The sequence below is a fragment of the Sciurus carolinensis genome, chromosome 7 (genome assembly GCF_902686445.1).
Source record: "Sciurus carolinensis chromosome 7, mSciCar1.2, whole genome shotgun sequence".
In the NCBI taxonomy this organism is placed as follows: Eukaryota; Metazoa; Chordata; class Mammalia; order Rodentia; family Sciuridae; genus Sciurus; species Sciurus carolinensis.
Genome location: NC_062219.1, coordinates 71796568 through 71822520, shown reverse-complemented (window position 1 = coordinate 71822520; position 25953 = coordinate 71796568). Strand labels below are relative to the sequence as shown.

Sequence of the window (25953 nt, the reverse complement as noted above, 5' to 3'; positions counted from 1 at the left end):
TTTAAAGAACTGAGCATAGAGTAGTGTGGAAACTGGTTTGGATTTCTTTTCTTTTCATTCTTTTTTTGTGGTAGCAGGGACTGAATCCAGGACCTTGCACATGCTAAGCAAGTGCTCTACTACTGAGCTACAATCCTAGCCTTTGGATTTCTTAAAAATGGGAGGAAGGCAGTTTCTATAACTCTCAGAAAAACAAGTATAGGTGTAAAATTCCTTAGAAAAACACTCATAGATATGAAATAAAGCCTTGAAATAAGTGATCCCTCTCTCTTAAACAAAGATCTGGAAGGATATGTGTATTAAATTATAAGATGAAGTACACCTGCATGTTAGTAACCCAAATTATGACCAAGGAAACATTACATCTTTATAACAATATATCTAAAGAGCTTTTAGCTTTAAAACTCTGAGAACATAATACTTGTATATATCGCACTAGTTTATTCTCCTGAGTACAAATATGACATAGTCAAAAGGGTTGAATTTTGCATAAAAAAATAGTCAATGGGCACTTAAAACTTAAGATAAATCTTCCAGCTGTAAATATGATTTATGATTAATTCTAAAAGTTTTCATGTCTTCAAATAACATTGTCACTTTATATATTTTAAACTCCAAATATTAAAGTTTTAATTTTTATTCATAGAAGACTTACTTTCTCTGTAATAACAATGCAATTTCTGTTTGAACTTTCATATATTCTTGTGCCATTTTACAATGCTGTTCAAACACTGCCATGGATTCTTTGGAGTTTGGGCATGGTGCTAGAGGCTGAAAATAAATCAGGAATGTTAAAACATAATTAAAATCAAATCTTAGTTTTTAGCTAAGATGAGAATTAAGACAGAGACTGTGATGTATTTTTATAGCAGTAAAGCAACGATCTTTTAAAAATAAGTGTTAAACCATGCCCTAGAAAATGTTCGTGTCTTTTTTGTCAGAGTTAACTCAGAACTTAAATTGACACTTGCTGTTTTAACACTTTCATGTTCCAGAGAAATGACTAGAATACTTGTAGCTTCTGGTATGACATTTCAGGTTGCCAAACTGTATTACACTAAAAGATGTTTTTTTTTTCCCCCCCCTTTCAGACAAGGTCTTGCTAAGTTGCCCAGGCTGGCCTCAAACTTTCAATCCCTCTGTCTCAAACTCCTGAATAGCTTAGGGTATAAAGTATGTTCCACAGCCTCTAACTCCTAAGAGGTGTTTATTTAGCTCTCATACTAGTGAGAAAGCACCAAAGTATATTATTTACATTCTTGGTCACTATGAACATAAGAATGCATCACAAAATGTATTAAAGAGGGATGAGTTTACAGGAGTTTTATATTTTAATGTACTAAAATTAGAGAGCGAAAATGCTACGCTTGGCAGTCTTGAACAAAGATATGGAACTATTTTAAAACGACTGTTACGATAGAACATATGATTCTGCCAATCTTAAATCTGATTAACTTAACTAAAACTCCTTTATTTTAGTTTGATTTTAAAGTTTAAGGAGGCTACAAGCATAAATAAATGAATATACAATGATGAATAAAAACATAATCGGTTTCAAAGATAATCTCCCTAAGAAGAAAAAAGTAAACTTCCACTAAGAAAGTGCTCCTTTACCTGTAGTTGATGATCCAGTGTAAGATAAGCCATTGGGATGGAGTTATCTGATCCATTGGTATCTGGAATTCAAGCATATATTTTATTTATTTTCTGTCATAATTACAAACAACAAGCAAGAAAACACACACAAAATATTGATTCCCACGTAAAGTAAACAGCACATCAAACAAAAGTTACTGCAACTGTAATGAAAAGAGTGGCTTTGATTTCTAAAGGTAAAGTGAGTACAACTAATCATATATATTAAGTGCAATCACATTCTGTGATTTAAGTTGGTTATAAACAAAACAGACCACAATGTTAAAGCTTATAAGCCTTTGCTTAATTAAAACAAAAACAATGATATGAGACCTTTATATTCAGTCCTGACCCTATCTAATCAAACCCCAAATCTCATTATCATGCTAAGTTTACAATTAAGGCTGGATCAACTCTGTCAACAACAGGGTAAACAGGTAAAGGGAGAAAGCAAGCACTTTTTTTCCAATGGATCATTTTCAACTTATACAGATTTTAATGTGAACCTCTCACCTTGTCCCTCCCAAAGAGAATGAGAAGAAAATGAGCATTGTTACTAATGAGTATGTTACACATACAACAATATGGAAACAAAAAAGTTTAGAAGTGTGACTCAATGTCAGGCCAAAACAGTTAAATTGGTTAATTCAAACAACCAATCTTGTTGTTTGAACCAGTCTGTTCAAACAACTATTTGAACAGACAGCTCCCTGTCCATCCCCTGCTCCTGACACCAATGCTGGGGATAAACCCAGGTCCTCTAGCATGCTAGGCAAGCACTCTACTACTGTGCAACATGCTCAGCCCAGAACAGTATGCTTTTGTTTCTGTTTCAAAGCAGGTAAAATTGCCATACAACTTGAAGGAGTGGTATGGAAAGGCAAGGTCAGGATGACAATGGAGGTGCTGTACTCAATCCAATAAGAAACTAAGGAAGTTTGACGGTTCAATAGTCCCTTACTTTATTTATTAATGACTAATACTTTAGGTTGCCCCCCCTTTTTTTTTCCCCCAGTTGCTAGGGATTTAACCCAGGACCTCTCTACTGAGCTATACCGCTAGCCTTTAGGTTTCTTCTTCTTTTGAAGCCATTAAGAACGTGCTCAGAAGTTACTACTAAAGCTAATAAGCAGACCAAATGAGGTAAGGATGAAAGGAACCCTGCACAATGCTTATATAGACTAAGCACTCAACACAAGGTGGTGGTAATTATTATTACTATTGATACTAAATGGAGAATTAGGAAGGAAGAGCAGTTTTTAAAAAAATTTATTTTGGTACCAGGGATTGAACTCAGGGGCACTTGCCCACTAAGCAACATCCCCAGCCCTGTTTTGTATTTGATTTAGAGACAGGGTCTCACTGAGTTGCTTAGCACCTCACTCTTGCTTAGCACCTTGCTGAGGCTGGCTTTGAACTTGAGATCCTCCTGCCTCAGCTTCCCGAGTCACCAGGATTATAGGTGTGCGGCACTGTGCCTAGCAGAAGAGCAATTTTAAATAGTCAAGCTTATATTTCATTGAAAAAGTAAAGTTTAAAAAAAGAGCAGAGCCTAACAGAGCTGTAAGGTACTTACCCTAACTTCATATTCTAACATAAACTTTTTCAAAAAGTGCTAAATAAGAAATAACACTTCATTATTTCTCTCACCAACTTTCTCCCCTCCCCCAACAGAAGTTTCAAATCATGTTCCCACTCAAATGCTGCTTTGCATAAAACTAAAATTGACTAAAAATGATATATCTTGACTTAACAGGAAAAACTGTCTTGAAAAGCTTCCTGAATTTAACATTTCCACTCCTATTATTCTTTCTTAAATCACTGATACCATGTATATATATATATATATATATATATATATATATATATATATATATATATATATATCAGATTTCTGTGTTTGATATTTTAGAATTTCTCAGTACAGCAGGTGTCGGAAAAAGTTCAAGGATTGTGTTTTTCAAGTGACTTAAAGTTTCATAAGGTCCTTCGTTGAATTTCATCTTTTTTCTAAAACCAAGAAAGATTTCACTTTCTCACTTATATCTAAGTTGAAACTGAGCTTCCAATTTCTCATACCAATAACTGGTCATGAGATTACTCTATGAAAGCAAATGGCAAGGTTACTCCAGTTAAGTTTATTTTTTTAATGTTTCAACTGCTAAACAAATTTAACCTCTTCTCCTGAATGTGTCAAGATTCATAATGGTTTGATTAAATTGGGAAAAATCTCTTTTCTGGTTCCCTCAATGCAATACTTATTACCATCTCATATTCTTTAACTATGCAGTCCCTTTGCCTGGAATGCTGCCTTCTCCTTCCTGCTTTATTACTAAAGAGTACCAAAAAGTTATGAACTCTGCCAGGTCTTACATTTAATGGATTTTACTCAACTGTTAAAATGTTTAGCTTGCACTATAAATTTAGTAGTTTATTATACAGCATGATGAGTTTTACTGTTAATGTGTGTCATGACTTTAATTACAAGGAAAGGCCACATGTTAAATGTCTATCTCTGCAAAGTACTAAGCATAGAAGAAATTCTTTAGTGAGTTTCTCCCTCTGCTACTCCCTCCAATAGGTCTAGGTATTTTCCTCACTAGGTCCTTGGTACATATTTCTTTAGACCCCTTATATTATAAATAGGAACTGAAAAGCACTCATTTCCTAATTATTAAATTGTTATTGTCTTTGAAAATATACAGAAACTTCTTTTAAATTAAAAAATCAATCATTTCATTTTCTTTAAAACTTAGGTTTATACTCCTAATTTTTCTCTGAACTAGTAGTGGGCCTTCAAAGAAAAAGGGCTTATCTATTCCCTAAAATTTATTCTATTTATTACAGATAAATTATTCTGCAGTACATTTCGAAGCAAAGACAAAATTTAGTTCATACTGCGATCTGGGACCAAGTAAGATTTCTAGCTACTGGTACTTGTGGCATTTTAGGTACAGGAAATTAAAAAAAAAGAGAGAGAGAGAGACAGGGAAATACAGAAAGAACACCTGCATGTTATTGATTCACATGTTTAGTTATATCAGTGTAGGCTGAAGTTTGGATTCTCAGTCCAGCTGGGACATGGACCCAGAAACAGTTGGCATGTCAGAGAATGTACTCCCGTGGTTCAGGAACTAAAAAGTGCTGATATTACCTGAAAGTTAATGATAAAATCTGATAGGAGCATTTCCCCGTCTACCACTTGGGGGCAGGAACACAACTATGATGAATTCTACACATGTGCTGAGTAGTGGTGAGCTGTGCTAGGGATGAAATTTAGGAGTTTTTACCACCACTATATTTAAACTTACTAAAACTAGAGCATACACTCCTTGCTAAACATAGTTTTATCTTACGTGACACAGAGAAAAGCCACTTGGTTAACTTTTTAAATTAAATTATAAACTTGACTAAACCATGCCAAATATCTATAAATACCTGTCATATTTTAGTTTGTGAAGAGAGAAAGCTGTTGAATTTTAATTATAATTGCCACTATTAATAACATAGTTGATCTAATGTAAAATCCCAAATGGTTTAATTTTCTAAGGTCTAAGTGATCATCTTTCCCTCTCTGACTTAATAAAATATTAATAAAAATTTTTGTTTTTAAGTATATTTGAGGAATTTTTAGTACGGTATTTTTTTTTTTTTTTTTGGCGGTACTGGGGATTGAACCCAGGGCCTTATGCTTGCAAAGCAAGCACTCTACCCACTGTGCTATATATCCCCAGCCCCAAGGTATTCTCTTAATGTTAGGGAAAAGTTTATTCCACTATAGCACATAATTTCTTGCTTGTCCATAATGAAACTATTCCATCCTTATACCTGCAGGTAGGTAGATTTTAATACTAAAATACTAATAAAGTGGCAAGTTAGTTATTCATGTTGAGGAATTTAAGTAACTTTTTTTTTTTTGCACCAGAGATAAAACCAGGGTGCTTAACCACTGAGACACAACCCCAGACCTTTTTATTTTTTAGTTTGAGACAAAGTCTGGACAAGTTACTTAGGATCTTACTAAGTTAATGAAGCTGTCTATGAACTTGTGATCCTCCTGTCCCAGTCTCTCAAGCTGCTGGGATTTCAAGTATGTGCCACCATGCCCAGTTTAATTCTTAATTGGATTTTAAAGGTCTAGATAACTAAATGAAGTCTCTCAATCAGACTAAAAATCAGAAATTTTTTTCCACTAAGTTTCGTATTCTTAAAACAAAAAAGACTGAGATGAAGATGATGATGGATATTTTTACCATTCTACTGATTTTAGTTATATAAAAATTAATGATTTACTACTATTATCCAGTTGGATGAATCATAATAAGAAAACCACAGACTGAAGTATCAAGAAAACATTATGCTTCCTAACTAGAAAAAACTGAAAATGAACTATCTTCAAAATAAGTGTTTAGTATCTGGGAGGAAAAAATGCAAAGGTCAAGGCAGACTTTGTCACAGAATTGAAAGATATTTTAAAATTTGGTAAATAGCTCCTTTTATTAATATAAACATCTAAACCACTACCTAAGGTCTGTGGTTGTGAAAATTAGTAACAGTGCTAAATAAATGTAAATAAGATGAATTCAATTTCATATTATAATGAGGGACTAGACCGGTCACCTGTGGAATCATCAGGGGTCCATGGATGACTTCGAGTTGGCTTTTCTGAGGTTGGTCCTGAGGTAGTGATCATTCTGACACTAGGACTGGATGACCTACTGCTCACCTGTAGGAAAGAGTGATGGAAGAAACAAAATGTGATTTTTCATTAAAAAAAAAAAAAAAAAAAAAAACAATGTCAAAGCTAGTTGTAGAGGCCACAGCTGTAATCCCAGGTAGGAGTACTGAAGTTAAGTTCGAGGCCAGCCTGGGAAACTTACTGAGATCTTGTCTCAATAAACAAATAAAATAAAAAAAAGGGCTGGAGATGTAGTTTAGTGGTAGAACACTGAGAAAGTTCCATTCTCAGTACTGAGAAACAAAACAAAAAAACAGCAGCAAGAGAGTATTTCCATTAAAAGGCAAAAGACAGATTTCCATTTTTATGAGTAGAGGTCCTGAAATACTCTTGAAAATATAAACTAAGGGCTGAGGATGTAGCTCAGTGGTAGAGGGCTTTCCTAATAGATTTCAAACCCTATCACTACCCCCACCAAATTAAAAAAAAACAAAAAACAAAAAACAAAAAAACCAAACCCTAAAAAACCCCTCTAAAGACATTATGCACACACATATATGTAAAAATATATATGCACTCATGCATATATATATGTGTGTGTATATACAAACTGATACGCTTCAAGAATGTAAAAGAAACACAATGAATTAAAAAAAAAAAGAATGTAAGAGAAACAATCTTAAGACTGAAGCAAGACCAAGAGAGCAGGGAAGGTATATGCTACCCTTAGGGATCTCATAACATAATGGCCTACAGCTTTAGAGTTTTGATTGCCTACAGCACTATAGGAACAGAAAATAAAACCTTGGGCCTTTATAGGATGGGTTAGCCTGGAGAAACCTGTGTTTAAACCTAAAACTCAGGGCAGGTGTCCTTCTCAGAGAAAGAGTAAACTAGGAAAAGAAAAATCCACTGACAGGAAATAAATCTGTCTCTGTAGTGGCTCTGTATGGAGTGGTGGTGGTAAGGGGGGAGAAAAATGTATTCACTATGAATCCATAAAATTTTTCCTGAATCAGTGGAAAATTTAACAAATCCTAACCACAACAAATCTCAAGTATAATAGATAAAGAGAAGAGCTACATCCTGAGTTCAACATGGGACATATATAGTCAACTTCTAGAAAACATACAGAAGATAGACAAAACAGCCAGAGGGAAGAGACTGATTATAGATTGTACATTCCTAATCCAAAAACCGAAAGTAGAAGTGCTCTGAAACCCAAAACTTTTTATTTTTTAAATTATTATCATTTTGATTCATTGTACACAATGGGGTACAACTTTCATTTCTCTGGTTATACACGAAGTAGAGTCACACCGTTTGTGTAATCATACATGCACATAGGGTAATGATGTTTGTCTCATTCTATAATCTTTCCTTCCCCCTGCCCGCTCCCCACCCCTCATTTTCCTCTATACAATCCATCCTCCCTCCATTCTTGCCTTATCCACCACCCCTGTTATGTATCATCATTCACTTATCAGAGTAATCATTTGGCCTTTGGTTTTTGGGATTGGTTTATTTCACTGTAGCCACTCTGGAAAGCAGTATGGAGATTTCTTAGAAAACTTGGAATGGAACCACAATTTGACCCAGCTATCCCACTCCATGGCCTGTACCCCAAGGACTTATAATCAGCATATCACAGTGACACAGCTAAAACTTTTTGAGTGCAGACATGATGCCAACATACAGAAAACTCCACACCTGACCTCATGTAACAGATCACAGTCAAAACATGAGTACTAAAAATATTGTATAAAACTGATTTCAGACTATGTGTATAAGGCATATGTGAAATATGAATGAATTTTATGTTTGATTTGGGTCTCATCTCTAAGATATTTATATATATATATATATATATATATATATGAAAATATTCCAAAATGTGAAAAAATCTAAAATATGAAACACAATTGATCCCACACATTTTGGATAAGAAATACTTTATTTACAAAATGAGTTAAGAACCTCAGTAGCAAGATGTCAGAAAACTAAAATGGATATCCTAAGGATTTTTTTTAAAAAGCCCCTTTTTCTTTCTAGTATGATGGAATACCAAATAAGAGGCTCAAAAGAACATGGAATTACAGAAAAACATTTAAAAATTTATGAAGAATCTTTAAAAAAAAAACAAAGATTTTTTTTAAGATACTGGAGATTGAACCTAGGGGCACTTTACCACTGGTTTATAGCCCAGCTTAAAATTTGAGATATGGTGTTGCCAAGTTGCCCAGGCTATTCTCAAAACTTGTGGTCCTCCTGCCACAACCTCCCAAATAGCTGGAATTTTATGTGTGCCACTATGTCCCCACCATGAAGAATCTTAGGTCCCATTTCAATACATAATACTAAAATTCAGGACTGCATCAAGTAAAATCAGAGTCAATATAGTAGTGGAAAGTACACAAGTAGAATACAGCAGATATAAGTTCTAATTCTGTTGAGTTTTGCTTTAGGTCACTACAATAACTTGCTTTCTTTATCTGGAGAAATGGGGCCACGCTAAGCATGTGACGGTTTCTCATGTTCCACACTATCAAAATTCTATGATTTTAAATTTTGAAAAAGCACAGTGAATTAAGACACTAGATAGTAAAACCATTTCGGGGATAAAAAATCATAACATAATTTTGAAGAAAAACCGATGAAATATTACTTTCATCTTAAGTACCACTGAATTTTTTTCAGAAATTCCCTAAAACTTTTCTATACCACAAACAATTTTTAACTCCATAATCAGATTGGTCTTTCTAAAACCTCAGTTTCATTCATGCCACTCTTACACAGGTTTCTGTGTATCACAATTATTATTCTGTTTCTCATTAATGATTCTTCCCTATCCTGTAAGGTTCAGCTCCGATCCCCTTCAACATTATGTGATCATTTTTGTTTCTGTTCTACTTCTTTGCAAACAAAGTCAGACCCTATGTTTAAGGATGAAATGTCTAGCATTGTATCAAATGCAAACCATTCACTTACTGGTTGCTGCTGGATCAATTCTGATATTCTTAAGCATTCATGACTCTTGATCAGCAGGTATATATTATCCATCTAGATTCTCTCTCCTCTCATAATTCTGCCATATTTCCCCTCTCAGCTTTTCATCTTGATTCCAAATTCACTCAAGGATAAGTGGCCAGGGCATGTATGAAACTGAACTCTGCTGTTTTGTAGCTCAACTATCAAAATTTCAAAAGGTTCAGTCTAATACTTTGAATACCTGGGTTTAAATCTCAGTTTGGTCATGTTTAGCTAAATGAGCTTATATATGTAACTTAACCTTTTTGAGCCTTCCTCATTTATAAAGTGTGGATGAGAAGCAGCAATAGATAAGAAATTAGGTTTTGGAGACAAGAAAACCTAGAGTTTGAATTTCTGCTCTGCTAATTACAAGTAATGCAGCTTTAGATAAATTCTTTAACCTCTATGACTCAATGGAATCGAAGAAAGTTAAAAGTAAATGAAGACAATATGACTATATCATCAGGTTGTGAAAATAATGTACATTAAAGATCTTGACACAATAACAATGCCTGTTAAATGCTGGGTAAGCTGGCTGTAAAAACAAAATAGGTATGAGTAAACTTGTATCATCTAATAATTCCTTTCCTAGTTTAAAAATCACAGTTCTTTTATAAAGCATATACATGACTAAAAGTATTACATGGACATTTTTCCTTCTTGACTTTTGGTAATGTTTATAACAACTTCCTATATAAACTTAAACTTGGGACTGAAATGCTTTAGTATTTTTTTGGAGGTGGGTGTGGTGGTGCTGGGTGGGTACTGAGGACTGAACCCAAAGGTACTCAACCAGTAAGCTACAACCCCAGTTGTTTTCATTTTTTATTTTGGGACAGGTTTTCAGTTGCTAAGGGTGATCTTGAACTAGTAAACCTCTTGCCTTAATTTCCCAAACTGCTGGGATTACAGGGTGTGTGCCAACACTCCAGGCTACACTCGAAGTTTTTGAAAAGTATTTTAATTTCTTAAGAGTAGAGAACATGGGCTGGGGTTGTAGCTCAGTGGTGAAACACTTGCCTCCCATGTGTGGGGCACTGGGTTCAATTCTCAGCACCACAAAAAAAAAAAAAAAAAAAAAATCAAATAAAATAAAGGTATTGTGTCCATCTACAACTAAAAATATTAAAATGAAAGAGTAGAGAACATATAATTTTATATTATGCTACCTGGGCTTTAAGAAGTTTCTAACTATATAATAACCATATAAGTACTCAATAAAGAAAATGTCAACACAAGCTGTTGGAACTACATATAAGAATGGTGCTTAAGCTTATTTGCCTTTGATATACAAGAAGAATGAACATACACTAAAGAGAACAAGTCATGCAATGTATAAATTGTACTTTTAAGATACTGTTGCTCTTGATAAAGCAAGAATTATGAAATTATCGCTGAGTCCTTTTAACTTTCTTTGAGAGTAAGCCTTGACTTCAAATGTATGCTACTTTGTAGTTATAATTTCTATTGTAAATCATTTCTTTCTTTCTTTTTTAATCTTTCTGCAATGTTGGGGATTGAAACCGTGGTCTCAGCTATATTCCAAGTCCTCTACTGTAAACTTAGTGCAGTGCTTCTTTATAGTGGTGGCAGGTTGGGTTCCAAGCAGTCATTTTATGCTAATATTTTAATATTCTTAAAAGGAAAAACAAATGAGTCTGCAACATAGGAGAATCAGTATCAGTTATGAGTAATTAAATAAGTGACAGTACAAGTAGGAATTAGGTCTTCAAAATGTAAGAACAGATTTAGTACATGGAAAAAAAGGGCCATTAAACACTTGCAATATTAAAACAAATAAGGCTATCTAGACCTAATATTAATAGTACTCCTGAAATTTAAATCTTTCCCAAGAGAATTCTTTTTTTACTTGTTTCTTTTCACCTTCTTTCTCCAAGCTGTTGGCTCTTGAGGTACTTGACACACTTTTCTACTTGTAGATTTCTACAGCTATAAAACTAAGAAATGAAGCTTATATTTTTAGTTCGTTTCAAAACTTTCTTTAAAGCTACAAGAAAAGCTATATGGAGTTAAATTTAAATGTATGAAATATCTTAAAGTCTTTATATTTAAAGGAACGTATATTTTAATAAATAATATGCTAACATGTTTATATGAAAAAACTAAAGAAGTACAAAACAACTATATTTTCTGTATATCTAAAAGCTATAAAAGATTAACAAGAACAGGTAAAATTTTAAAGTTTTTAAAAAATCAAACTAATTTCTGGCTAAATTTATGTTACTGCTTACAACCTAATATGGAGGTTATTCTATAGTAGCTATTTTTTAAAAAAATCACTAGAAATATTCTGATGGCTACAAATGCTCTCAAACTATTAAAACACATTTTGTTCATCCCTTCAAGACAAATGCAATTACTTTACTCTCGTATAACCTGCAAAGTTTCAGAGACACAGATAAACGTGACTAACCATAAGATTGGATATGAAAGTGTTTATGAGTATGCAGAAATGCCACAGAGCAATTTAGGGCACCAAGAAAATACTAAGCCAAATTTAAACTGTAGGGAAAGTTACCAACAGTAGACATGAACCAGAATTGACCTTTGACAGAGCTTTATATTTATAAAAAGGAATAGAAAGTTATTGGAAAAAAAAAAAAAAGACTTGGCTTTTTATTTCCTACCTGAAAGACTGGAAAAATATTTTCATTAAGGCAAGAACTTATGCCTAATGCCACTATTTAAAACTGTGCAGTTCACTAGATAATCATAATTGCATCATTTTGAAGTTGTAATATTTACTGACTGCGGCCCCTCCAAGAGAACTCTCGAATACAGATCCACAATGGATAGAATTCCAAGCAGGGTATGTAGGCATTCTCAAGAAGAGATAGTTTTAGTGAAATACTGTAAGGTTCACATAATGTATAAAAAATAAATTTAAATTTGTGCAGTCATTTGTGGAAACTTACCATAATAAATATTATAGTTACCCTTGCTCAATGTATGATACAGTTAGAACTCATCATCATTGAAAACTAAATAAGGATGATGCAGACACATTATCAGAAACCAAAACGTTTAACATTTAGTAGGATTACGCTAACACACATTGAATCCAGTTTTATATGCAAGATAGGATGAGAGAGTGTACAGTTTCTGCACCATCAATCAAATCTGCATTTAAAACCTGATCATAACAAGTTCATACAAGTGTGAGGAAAGATTGAGACTTAGGTTAAGTTTCTCCAATCCTCAGTTCAGCCACCTACAAATAGAAATAACAAATATCCACTATATAGGGTTAAGATTTACATAATATATATTAAGGGCTTGCCTGGTACAAAGTCAGTATATGACAAAGGGAAGTTATTATTACTATAGTTCTTTCATATGAGAACTGAACAGATAAGGCAGATCAGCCCCAAAAGCTCCCTAAGGACTGGGCTTTATTGGTATTGTCAGTGCTCTCCAGCCAAAGACTACCAGGAACTGATCTGTTGTGTTAAGAGCTGGGTTTAATGTGTTGTTATGAAGACAGCTCACCGCAGGGTACCATGGGGTGCGTCAGTAAGAGGTTTTAGAAAGAAACTATTATAGAATTTAGCCTTTGGTCGAGTGACTTTGGGGAGGCTCTAAGGAACGTGAGGTTCAACTCTAGATTGGCTGCTGTCAACAGATGGGACAATTCTATACAGAAGGCAGACCAGAGTGAAGATGAAGCTGCAAATAGTGAAGAAGTAGCAGTGACTCATATTAGGTGGGAGAGGGCAATATTTGATATTTTGTGGGTGGCACTGAACTTGTTTTTGTCTGTATTTAGATAACATTATAAAGTGGGCTTATTTTGTCTCATTTTACCATGGTCTCAGCATAAACTTGTTTGATGTTGGGGTCTGGAAGATGATAATAAGACAATAATATAGCCAGCTGTGAGAGTCAGAGCAACTTCTAACAATACGGAGACCTTAGTGTCAGATCAATTCTTGGATATCTAGCGTTTCATTTTTCTTTCTCAAAGCCTCTAGGAGGCCAGATTCATTGGAAGTGTTTAATAAACTTATGAAATTAATTGCAAACCATGGTTAAAAGTGAGTTCCATTTTAGAAACTAGTCATATAATGATTGCACATCAACTCTTTCAGAATAAATGTTACTGTCTTATCAAACTTTCCCTTACCCTAATCTTTTGAAATAGTCTATAATAAGGCAAATGACTGTTGCACAATCACAATCTGCTTCAGTTCCTGTGTTTTACCACCTGAAAGCATCATTACAAATTAAATGGTTAATAACCACAATTACAAGTTTACAAAACTTGTGAGAAAATGAGTAAGACTTGGTGTAAGGAGAACAGGCCTCAATTAAAGCAATGCCTTTATTCCAGAGTCCAGAGAAAAAGCACACACAGTAGCAGCCACTGCTGATGTATCTTAGGGAAAGGTCCTCATTCCTAGTCAAAGGGAGAGCACTTGGCTAGAGGTTCTCATAAATGGAATGTCAATAGCAATAATAAACAGAGCTTAAAAGACTGAGCTCATCAAGCCTCTCCAGAATCAAAGCAAGTACCAGATGTCAAACTATCTGTTACTAAAGCCTTTAAGTATTTGAGGGCAAGAAAAAGGGAAAACTTTAGTCAGAAGTTTCAGGACCTCACAAAAACACTGAAAAATTTACTGCTGAATAGAGAAATAAAGATCTAGAGTTACTAATATCACAAAACATAGTAAATATGTATGTATGTTTTAAGAATATACGTGTACATGGGTGTGTAGTCACTGAGTTGTATAATAAAAATATTTCCAGATAAATGAGGATCAAAGATACTTATCACTTAAATATCTCAAATGATTAGTTGTTAGTTAAATGGCTATAATGGACTTTCAAATTTTATTAATGATTACAAAGAATCTCTAAAATTTAAAGTCTTTTATAAAAATGAAAACAGCTTTTCAGGATGCAAAGTACTAATACAAATTATCACAATTAAATCACATTCTTTTTAGTACAGAATGCCAAAATTTTACATGAATATGGACCATGATATGATAATTTAATTACTTCAGATGCATGCTGTACTTAAAAAATTTACTTCAGTACAAATGAAAACAAAACATCTCATTATCAGTCCTCAATCATTTTAGAGAACATGATACAAATTATATATGGTACATTAACCTGAGTAACAAAAAAAAACCACTAATGACCAAGCTACTTTTATAACGTGGTTGGTTAAAAGACTCTATTCGTCAGTAATGGCTTAAATAACAGCACTGTCTGAACTACCTACAAAGAAGCAGTGATAACAAGATAATGGGTGGTTAGAAGAACATCTAGAAATATAAATAAAAACCTTGACAACTGGAATAAATGCCTTTCTAGAGTGTATTCATCAGCTTAGTAAATATTGTCTAAAAGATATTTCACAAAAATATAAATGCAGAAGATATGCCAAATTAACAAATATGCCAATGTCCTGTGTGACCCTAGAGGAGAGACATCTTATTTGGGAACTACTTACTCCTCTCATTAGTAAAAAGGAGATAACATTGGTGATTCACTTTCAAGTACAATCATAAGACAAATTATTAAACTATATAACTGAATACTTCTTTGCTAAAACATATGAAAATCATATAACATAGAGAAATACTGAACAATTTACTTTCTCATGCAGTTTAAATTTAGTTTCAGAAGTTATCCTTTCAGTTACATTAACAATAGCATCTATGCTTTCTAAGTATTAAAGTTCACTGCCAATGAACTTCTCTACCACAATTTTGGATCAATTCACAAAACTACTTTTGCAGAGTATATTATAGTTAATTCTTGATTTCTGCCTATCATTTTTCAAAGACAAAGAATTTGAATGCTAAGTCTTACCTGACCAGGCTCTGTTCCAGTAACAGTCAAGTCTTGGATGGATCTACGTCTTGGTTGCCCGTTGCCTTTTAAAAAATAAAAAAAGTAAAATAATGGAATCTATTCAAACAGGTAATAAGGGTATAAATGCTATAGCAGGAAGTTGCCATCTGCTGCTCCTTGGATCTATACAAAATGTTCATGGGAAAAAAGAATAAGTGAGTTTATTGTGTGTGTATGTGAGGCAGAGAGAGAGGGAGGGAGAGAGAGAGAGATACGTAAGGAAAGGAAGAGAAACAGCTGCAGTGTTTTAACTCAAAAGTTGCTGGCCTACAACAGAATATGTCCTAATACAATAACCATTCCAACCACATGAATAGCTGCTGAACTCTCTTCCACCATCTTCTGTCATGTGTTTAAATAGATGAATGCTGCAGGGTTGGGCCTGATGACGGCATCTATTTCAAGGGCCTTACGTTACAATTTTTTACAGCACGACAGCTAGTGTGTTGTAAGACACAACACAACTGACTTTAATGGGCAGCAGTTACCTTGTTTCAGGGTCTAAATGGATGCTTAGGCTTAAATTTATTATAGCGAGTAACACTTAATCCTAACAGTGTTTGCCAGAATGCAGTAATTTATTTTTTGTGAATATAGACTTAATTTCTTTCTGGAGATAAATGACTCTCATTCCACTCTCAAATATAAATTGTTGAAATGTGCTATTATATATGTGTGTGTGTATATTTCTTGCTGTATTTAATTTAATAAAAATAAAAAAGAATGCTACACATTTACATCTTTAGCAAAATGGAATGAATTGAGCAATAGTGTCACTCAGCACTTTTATTTGGGAACAGGGTTGTTTATACAGTATCTTCTAAGCTGAGAGATCAGCTGTCTAAAAGGAAACACCAAAATACTATGGGTAACAGCTGACACAATACTCAAAATTCTTTTGACTCTCATAGCTATATTATGTAATTTTTCAACCAGCAGACAGCACTCAGAACATGCACTCTAATAGCTATGGCCCCATTAGCAGAGAATTCATTTTTTAAATTTTATTGTTTTATGATTCTGGGTTTTAAAAAATCCTCTTATACTAATCAACGTAATTTAACAACTTAAGCTTTGTGATCTCACTATTGTTCTGTATATAAACTAAATGGACCTTACAATGGAATAAAATTGTTTAATGCAATAATATATGTATTGAATATATAAACTCAAACTTATAGCCATTTTCAAAGTGTAAGTCATCTCTTTTTTCCATTTTAGGCTGTTTTAGAATTCTTCGCATAATATGAATTCAAATTTACTTCAAATTTCAATTTATTCACAAAAGTCCCAACTTTCCATTACAAATTAAAACAACAAACTGTGCATTTATTGAACCAGGCACACTAAGATATTTTCATGAATACTTTTAACTCTCACTGTTTCCCAAGGACAAAAAGGATTCACATCACGATGACTAATAAGCAATTTTAGGCACATTTCATTCAACACACTCATTCTAAAATTAGCAACAGATGAGACAGGCTTGTAAAAGTGTCTGGAATTCTCTTTTCAGATCAGAAACATTTGTGAATCTGAGGAACCATCCTGCACATGTGTCTATAAACTATTACATCACCATCACTGCAATAACAACAAAAACCAACTCAAGTCTACAAGAGGGGGTTGGAGGAAAAGGAGTAAAAACTTAAGGAAGCAGGGTAAAGAAGAGCAGACAGTTAACGAATACCATTAAATGAGAAATCTTCAAGCTACAATATGAGTTAAAGCAAGCAATATCAGGCGATGCATTTCAATTAGCATAAGCATGGCAGAAACCACCTGGCAAATAGTTCAGACAAAGCAAAAAAGGATTGCAATCAACAAATACTTGTTGCTCCAATATTGTTTAAAAGTCATAATTTAGAAATATGAATATAAAAATCAATCTCATAGTACTCCAAATGAAAATTACTGCATGTGTTTGCAGAACATTTGGATTCTGAATATTTTGCAACTGAATACTAATTTAGAAATGCACTCATTATACATTTTTCTATCGTTTTTTGATATGTGCATACCTGTATTACACACAATAGTGCAAACAAAAAAAAGAAGAAATGAAAGCAACATGATGTAAACATATAACTGATTTAAGGAATCTGAAACCCACATATGACGCAGTATTTCATTCTGTAATCATTTCTGAAACTTTCATTACTTATGATAGAGAAATACATTTATCTATTTATAAGTATCTATACTTATATCTATAAGTATATAGATATGATATAGATATAATATATAGATATAAATATATAAATATATAGATATAGGTAATGAAAGTAATGAAATGATTACAGAATGAAATAGTATATATATGTATATATATAGGTAGGTAGGTAGATATTTTAGAATGACTTTTTGTAAGTAAGAGCAACAGAAGGAATATATCACGAGGCCAACTTATGCCTCATACCTTTCCCTACTCCCTATCCCTAAATCAAAAGGGAGGCAGCTATAAACTATAGCAGCTTATAGGTCAATTGCTTTCATAGTTATGTTTTTAAGTTGAAATCTACCTCTTCAAAGAAGTTCCTCTTTTAAATACAATTGATTTCCTGAGTAAGTCATCCCAGAATTCTTCCTGGAGATTGCTGGCTTAAGTCCCAGGCAGACCACTCCTGTGGTTTTTCTTACTGGTTTAAACATGTTCACAGATTTCCATCCCTTTAACTATAGTCATTTTTTTCAAAGTTCCTGAAGCCCCTCTTCATTTAAAAAACAATACTATACTTTTGTGAAGACATCTCTTAACCAAAATTTTGGGAAATTTAAGGTTCTTAAGTTAGAATATTAAAAATTGTGGGACATTATTAACATATGTAAAATGATTTAAAAATTTATATAGCATCATATACTGGAGCATTAAATTCCTGTTTCATGGTAAACTGAATATGTAATTTAAAATGCTTTCTTATTTAGGTTACCACAAATTTCATATTCTTTAACCACTTTCAACAAATTCTGCCTCTTACCTTAGACCTTTCAGGTATTTTTTTTTTTTTTAATTCTATCAAAGGAGAGTAATATTACTTATGGATGAATTGTGCCTTCTAATAAGTCAGATTTATTAAATTTTTTTTTAATATTAGAAAAAGTTATCTTGGTAGACTACAATATAGTGGAGGGACTTCTTAAATATTCAATGTAAAGTTAACTTCCTTATTAACCACATATAGAACATTTTGATGGAAGTATAGTGGCAATAAGTGACAGAAATAGGCATATGTATATTAGTTCCTCTTGGACCCCAGCATCCCTAATCAAAGGTTTCCAACTGCTAATGACACTATCTTTACAACAATTAATGATATTTATCTGTGCAGGTATAAATGTACCAGACCTAGAAAAACTCCATTCTTTGTATTCCACTGTCTCTTCATATTAGAGCTGCATTATTTAGGAGAATATATTTAACAATTTATCCAGTTAAAAGGAATATCTGTAAACAATACCCACTATTTCTTCAACCAAATTTAGTATTAGAAAGGTTCTATTGTCATCGTGGTAAAGCAAGCAAAATAATACCTAGGTGTTCCTGAAGAATATCTGCCTTCAGCTATCTGGTGCTTTAGAGTCAGTCAATCTGTTTGCCAATACCTAAAATATTTGAAACTTCCAGAAAAAGTCAACAGTATGTAAGTAACAGAAACCTAACTATCCATCCACTCTTCTGTTAAATATGTTTGAGCCTTTTTCATATTCTACTTATCTCACTTTATTACTTTATCATACTCTTGATAAAAAAACAAAATATCAAGAGTATAGCCAAATGTCCTTAACTGAAATTGAAGGTGAATACTCATTAAATCTTTTTCAGTCAAAAGATCTAAATCATAAAGACATATAAAATTTCTTTTCAGTTCTGAGAATGATAAAAATAATAATTAAATTCAGGCTCTTCAGGGAACCAGGCAATATATTTTATATATTTCAATAACATAGATTCAAAAACGTTTAAGTATTCATTCTTCTTTATCATATCCTTAGGAATAGAACATCAGACAAAAAAATGCTCTTTGATCAAGACATTCTATCATTCTTAAAGGTTATATCATATTATTTAAGGCTTAGAAAACAAAAAGGTGTACTAAGTCAACATTGTTCTAAGTAAAATAAGCCAATTCCAAAAAAACAAAGGCCAAATGTTTTCTCTGATAAGTAGATACTGAAATGTAATGGGGGGAGGGGTTTAAGGGAAGAATGGAGGAATGTTGGATTGTACAGGGAAATGAGGGGAGGGGAAAGTAAAGATGGTGGAATGAGAGAAACATCATTACCGTAGGTACATATATGATTACACAAATGGTGTGACTCTACATGGTGTACAACCAGAGAAATGAAAAGTTGTACTCCATTTGTGTACAATGAATCAAAGTGCATTCTGCTGTCATGTGTAACTAAATAGAATAAACAATAAAAAAGATGTTAAAAAAAAAAAACACTGTTCAAGGTTCTCAAATTGGCAACTGGTATCTATAGAATGAATCAGAATTCTCAAATGTTTAACACACAACCAAGCATTTTAGTTTGGTGTGAACTAAGAAGTTTAAAATTATTGCTATTACAAAGCACTAATAAAAAGTGTAAATACAACAAATACTCTAATATTTTCCAATTTAGGTAATTTTCTCAAAATGTATTTGGATTATAATTAGTATAATTATAATATCAATATTTGGAAAGTTTTACTTTTGTGAATCATATTTTGGAAATTCATTTCACTTTATAATAGCAATCAAGCTTGTATAAATTATGTGTAATGAATTTTATATTAGAGTGGAAGTGAAAGGGAACAGACAAACTGAATTGGTGGGAACATGAGGTTAAGGGAATAATCCTATAAAATGGGCCCACGGTGCTGATCCCCACATGCTTTTTTTTCCAAGAAGCAATTTACCCATAGCCCTTCCTGGCTTAAGTGGACACAATATGTCTGTCAATCCTTGGCAAACTACCTGTTATTTGCAGGAGAAATGCAGATCTGAAATAACGCTGATCAAAGAAACCCAAGTTTCCTTGAAGGGGAAGATTTTTGTGAACCTTTTAACAGACCAGATATAGGAACTCAGGGAGATAAGGACAATTCTCTTTAACCATACTATCTCTAAGAATTTATGGTTAAGATTTCAGTTAGAACCAATTGGCATGGGCCAAAGTAACTTACAGCTGTCATGGCAGTGGGGACTTGAAAGTGTGACGTCATCCTGTCAAAAGTAAAGAGGTGGTCCTGGGTGGGACCTTCTGGAAACTTCTCTGAAATCCTCGATAACACTGGAGTACAGAAGAGGCACACTGTCTCCCCCCTGTCTCTGAAAGGACCCACTCTCCCTTGAGAGTGTCCCCTTTCTCTTTTCCTCTCCCTTCTAATAAACTCATGTCTGTTACTCTGAACAACATGTCTGAAATATTTCTGACTTGATCACAAGAAGTGGGGTTTGAAGTGGGGTTGGAGGAGTCTTCATGCTGTCTTAAGTTTCCTAGAAGACCCCAGGCCTGTAACAGGAGGAGATGCAGAAGACTAAGGTTTCAATTAGAACTTTTACAGGTAGCACATATGTTTGTGTGTGTATTCATACACACATACACCCCGATAATTTTTTTCCAGTGAATTTCAAATTGTATTATATTCATAGCTGATTTCCTTGAGAGCTCTAACTATTCACATCAGACTCTAGGAGCACAACTGCTGATGTGCCTTGATTATTGATGAAGGAATCATGAACAAAATTGCTTTCTTAACTACTGTTGACTTATTCTATGCTTTAAACTGGAAAATGCTGTTGTTCCTTTTTTTGTAACTTTTAGGCATTTTATCTGTTCACCTTTGACATTTGGATTTTTAAAAGGAATGCAAACATACATTCTTCTAGCACCAGAGAAACTATTACTATCATTATCTGAATGTATTATAGTTTCACAATTGGAAACCCTGTCTCTTTAGGGTATTTGAGATGAAGGGAAAGGAAAAAAGAATTGGAAGCTTGGATAGCAATAAAAATAAGATGTGGGGAAAAGGAAAAGCCAAATTAAACAAAGATCTGCATTTTATTGTCCTGTATTAAAATACTGAAAGAAATTTAAAAAAACTAGAACACCTTAAAGCAACCCACGTATCTATCACCCATTCTCTTTTCTTCAAATAAAAGTACAACAAATAACAATACAATGGTTGAAAAGAATAGCTTTTAAAACTCAGGATTTGCTGGGGTTGTGGCTCAGTGGTAGAGAGCACTTGCCTAGTATGTGTGAGGCACTGGGTTCGATCCTCAGCATCACATAAAAATAAATAAATAAAGGTTCTGTGTCCATCTACAACAACAACAACAACAACAACAACAACAACAACAATATATATATATATATATATATATATATATATATATATAAAACCTCAAGTTTTAGTGGAAAACACTTAAGAAAGGCCATTTCCTTTTATCAAAGCCTATACCAACTTATTGATTTATAATGTTCAACAAGCAAGTGCATTAGAAAATTATGATTCCAAATGGTCTAAATTCTGGGCAAGAAACTTTCATATTTACATTTACTTTGCTTAGGTAGCACATTGCTACCTGGTGGAATCTTCTTCACAAATGAAGAGTCAGCAAAATGTCATATATAACACTACCAGTAATTTGCTTTTCACTGTGTCTGGTCTGGTAATATGGAGTCAGACTGGTCTGCAGCTCACTCTTTAAGGGCAGGTGAACAGTGAAAGTAGAAGGGAGGGTTACTATACCAAAGTCTGCCAAAACTTCCGTCCTAGGAATAATGGAGATGAGACATGGAAAACTGTAATAGTTTAATCTATAGGGAGTCCTGAAATATTAAAGGTCAATTTTCAGCATGATTTAGGCATGACCTAAAACAACTGATGAAAAATTGCTCATAGCCATAAGTTGACTTTTCTTCCTCATTTGAAGATGGTATAGCACATAATATTTTTGAGGAGTAAGCAATAAATAGATTAGAAGGTTAGGGTCTTTGCATTTGGATTCTCTTCCTCTTTCTTTTTTTGCAGTGCTGGGAACTGAACTCAAGACCTTCCTCATGTTAGGCACATGTTCTACCATTGAGATAGATCCCCAACCCACAGGGATCTTTGCATTTGTTCACCTACGTTAGGCATTTTACCTGTTTAGTAATGATGTACATATGAAATCTTTTTTGTGACGTCTGAAGGAACATTCTTGAGAGGCAGTTCACTGCAACAAGGATACTGGACTCAGCATGTTATACTTGGTCAAAGGGAAGTATTACTGAAACTACTTATCTAAGATAAATATTAAGATTTTAAAAAACCCCTATATTTTAAAAAATGCTTACCACTGGGTTCCATGGCTAATTAATAATAGTGGTATACATCAAGTAGTATTTGTTAAAATCATAGACCATGTTGGAAACATTCTTAAAGGAAGGAAAAAATTGCAGAAGCATTATGAATTTTGGGAAATTAAATGCCATCCTCCTTAGGAAACTCAAAATATTCTCAAAGGGTAGGCTATATTACAATGTAGACAACATTAATGTTGGTTTTTATGTCCATCAATTTCAATTCCAGATCTCATATTCTTGTGTGGAAACTGATTAGGTTAATGTTTTGGTATCTGGAAGGAAAATCCAATTAGAATATTTATAAAATATATTACTAATATTTTCATTCAAACAGCATTGCTGCTCTGGCAAATTAATAGCAGAATTAAGGTTTTCTGATTCCATAAAGGACCCATAGTCATGGTTTCCCTGAGTGGAGAGCTCTTCTTAATGTGAACACTAAAGTGGGGTGGATAGGTGGGGCAGTGGGTGGGATGAGGCAGGGATTACTCTATCTTCTGTGACTTAAACTAAAGAGAAGGAAATGGGTGTGATTTGGAGTTGGAAGATCTGGGCTGGGGTCCAAGCTGCTGTGTGACTCTGGCAAAACCACCCAGTATCATCGGATCTGTTTTATGTCTGAAAAATGGCTATAATTTCCCCTGATAACCTTACTAGCTAATAAGGCTGAAATGAAGGTCAATTAAGATGATGCACTTTAAACTACTTTGTACATCAAAAAGAATATTTAACCAGGGATTCTCAGCTTCAGCACTGTTAACTTTTTGGACTGGCTAATTCTTTGTTGTGGGGCCTGTCTGGGACAATGTAGGATGTTTAGTAACACCCGTGGCTTTTGTTAGTCATAAGCCAGTAACTCCTGCCAGCGTAAACTATTATTCTTTGCTCTTTTCTCCTTCCTCCATAATCTTGTATAGTAATAGTTATATTGCTAAACACACACACACACATAATTTGTTTTTAATGCTTAACCGTAAACCTAATTGACCGTATTGTTGTCTAAATGTTTTAATCTCTCAAACATTTAAGGTAATCACAATTCAGTAGTACATAAGTTTAAATGCTACCCTTCTTTAACCAGAGTATTGTTTCTGAATAAATACACCTATCAGCATGGAAGTAAAATGATCACAAATACTTTAATTTTAAAGCATTCCTGACTCAATAAAAAAATTACTATGTAAGAAATGACTTAATGCTTTTCTTTGAATAGTGATAGTGACAATAATGTAAAATAAGAAACTGTTTTAATAACTAGTGGAATATAAAATAATTTTGTATAGACAAAATGACCCCCAAATTGTATGATATATTTTTGTATCCTAGTTGCTAGCTACTGGAGATGCTCATAATGGTTTCTTTCTTTCTTTAATAAACACCTATTAAATACTACGCTCAATATGTGAAGAATTGAGCCAACTACTACTGATCTAATCGATAACACAGTCTCTACCCTTATAGAATTTTTCAATATAAACACTTTTGTTGAAAGCACAATCACAGGCAAAGTTCAGAGTGCTTTCTCCAAATCACACACATGTACTGGAAGGAACACTATGCATTTCCTTACCAAAATTTGGGGGACAGAGGTAGAAGAAAACCTAGGGTAGAGGGATAAATGATAATTGATAAAGTTAACATATTAGTCAATACTGAAGGTTGATATGACATTTAAGCTTGTATTAGAAATGGTAACTTATATTTCTCTATGAAATGACTACAAGATATTAAATCATTTTACCAATTTGACATTGAAGTACCATGTGTGAATCAGGTATAAAAACAGGTAATTTATAAGATCTTTCTGATACAAGAAGTAGAATTGACCTTTGTTTTACATAATAATAATAATTATTATTATTATTATTATTTTTTTTGCAAGATACCCTGCAAAACAGCAAATCTCTTTTTGTTTTACTTTGTTTCTGTTTTCCACATTAAGACAAAATGGGATTTGGCAACTCTCTTCTCTCAACTTCATATTAATTTGCTGCCAACAGAAAGAGGCTGGAATAAAGCCTAGAGGTAGCCCCAAATGTAATAACTTGAGGAGGAAAGGAACCCAGGACAACGAAAAATTTCAGTTGTTTCCTGTTTCTGCTGGGTGCAAAAAAGGTCTGAGTTGAGTTCATACATCTACTTCCCAAATGAGAGGAAGTTGGCAGAATTCTTGGTTGGTATACTCCATTCTGTGAGAAGATTTTCTTTTCCTTTTATTTTATCCTTGCTATTAGAAACAAAAAGGGACTTGTATACAGTTTTCAATCTTTCTTCCTAATTACTGTGTGCAAGGTATCGATTTTCATGTCCTGTAAAAATTGGAGCAAGAAGTATTTACAAAATACCAGGGATCATTATTCCGGTTCCACAGCTATTAGACCAACTCAAGTGGTCTATGATACCTGTTATGACGATCTCAGGGACATCCAGAATGTTGCCAAATGAAGCAGTTTTACGGTGGCCCCGTTTGGGCTTGGAATAGGCTGCAAAAACACATATATACAGTATACATGCAAACAACCACAAATAGTAATACAGAAAATGATTAACTACAAAAACAGAATAATTCTCAAATAGTTATGTTAATAACATTTCATGCAGAATGGCATGCAGAACTATCTAACTTTTTATCCATGCTAGAAAAGGCATGATTAAAGAGCAAACAACTAACAATTCAAGAAGTTTCACACACTGGTTTTAATTAGCAAGGGGGAAAAAAAAAAAAAGAGAGACAGACAAAGCTGCAGGGTAATGAGGAAACTAAATTTCAGGTGTGTTCATTGAAATAATCTACCTATGTGAAACCAATGATATGCAATGGGGGCAGGGAAGGGAAGGAAGGAAGGAAAAAAAGAATAAGACATAAGCTGCCATATTTGTTTTAATTACACAAACACAGAAATATAGTTTCAACTAACTGTTTTCCTGAAATACACTATAAAGTAAAATTCAGTAATAAAACAATAATTAGAAAATCAAAGTATGAAACGTATATGCTTTCCTAATTATAAATAGTTGCACATATAGCTAATAAACTTAATATTTACTATGAGTTCCAAAATTTAGGGTATATTTCTGCTAAACATGAAGGTTGTAAGAAGTTGTAGTATGAACCTTCAAAGTAAGACAATTCACTAAAAAATTTAAATTATGTAAAATTCAAAGGATGTACAATAGTATTTGTCCTACATTTAGGCAGGTAGGACAGGGTAGTTTTAAAGTGCACGGTTATCCTTAACCTAGTGAAATATCATTTCTATAAAGAATAATTATATACCAGACTTGACTAGAAAAATAATACCAGCATCAAACTATTATGAAGGCACTACTTTCTGTTTTAGGGTACAATCAGTATACTTGGTGAATCTCTCTTGACATCC

General features: G+C 33.5%; 1 protein-coding gene across 3 annotated transcripts in view; it reads right to left on the bottom strand.

The window, feature by feature from the left end:
• Map3k7 (mitogen-activated protein kinase kinase kinase 7) overlaps positions 1-25953 on the bottom strand; it is a 64202-nt gene that overhangs the window by 5048 nt on the left and 33201 nt on the right. For 2 of the 3 annotated variants that reach the window (XR_007109495.1, XM_047558584.1), the window contains exons 12-16: positions 24976-25056; positions 15191-15255; positions 6256-6361; positions 1615-1676; positions 656-771 (exon numbers count right to left, since the gene is read on the bottom strand). Coding sequence is in view for 2 of the 3 variants with exons in the window: in XM_047558584.1 (XP_047414540.1) it covers positions 656-771; positions 1615-1676; positions 6256-6361; positions 15191-15255; positions 24976-25056 (430 nt within the window). In the remaining variant the exon portion in view is untranslated. The remainder of the gene's footprint in view (positions 1-655; positions 772-1614; positions 1677-6255; positions 6362-15190; positions 15256-24975; positions 25057-25953) is intronic. The other variant, XM_047558585.1, reaches the window with a different exon arrangement.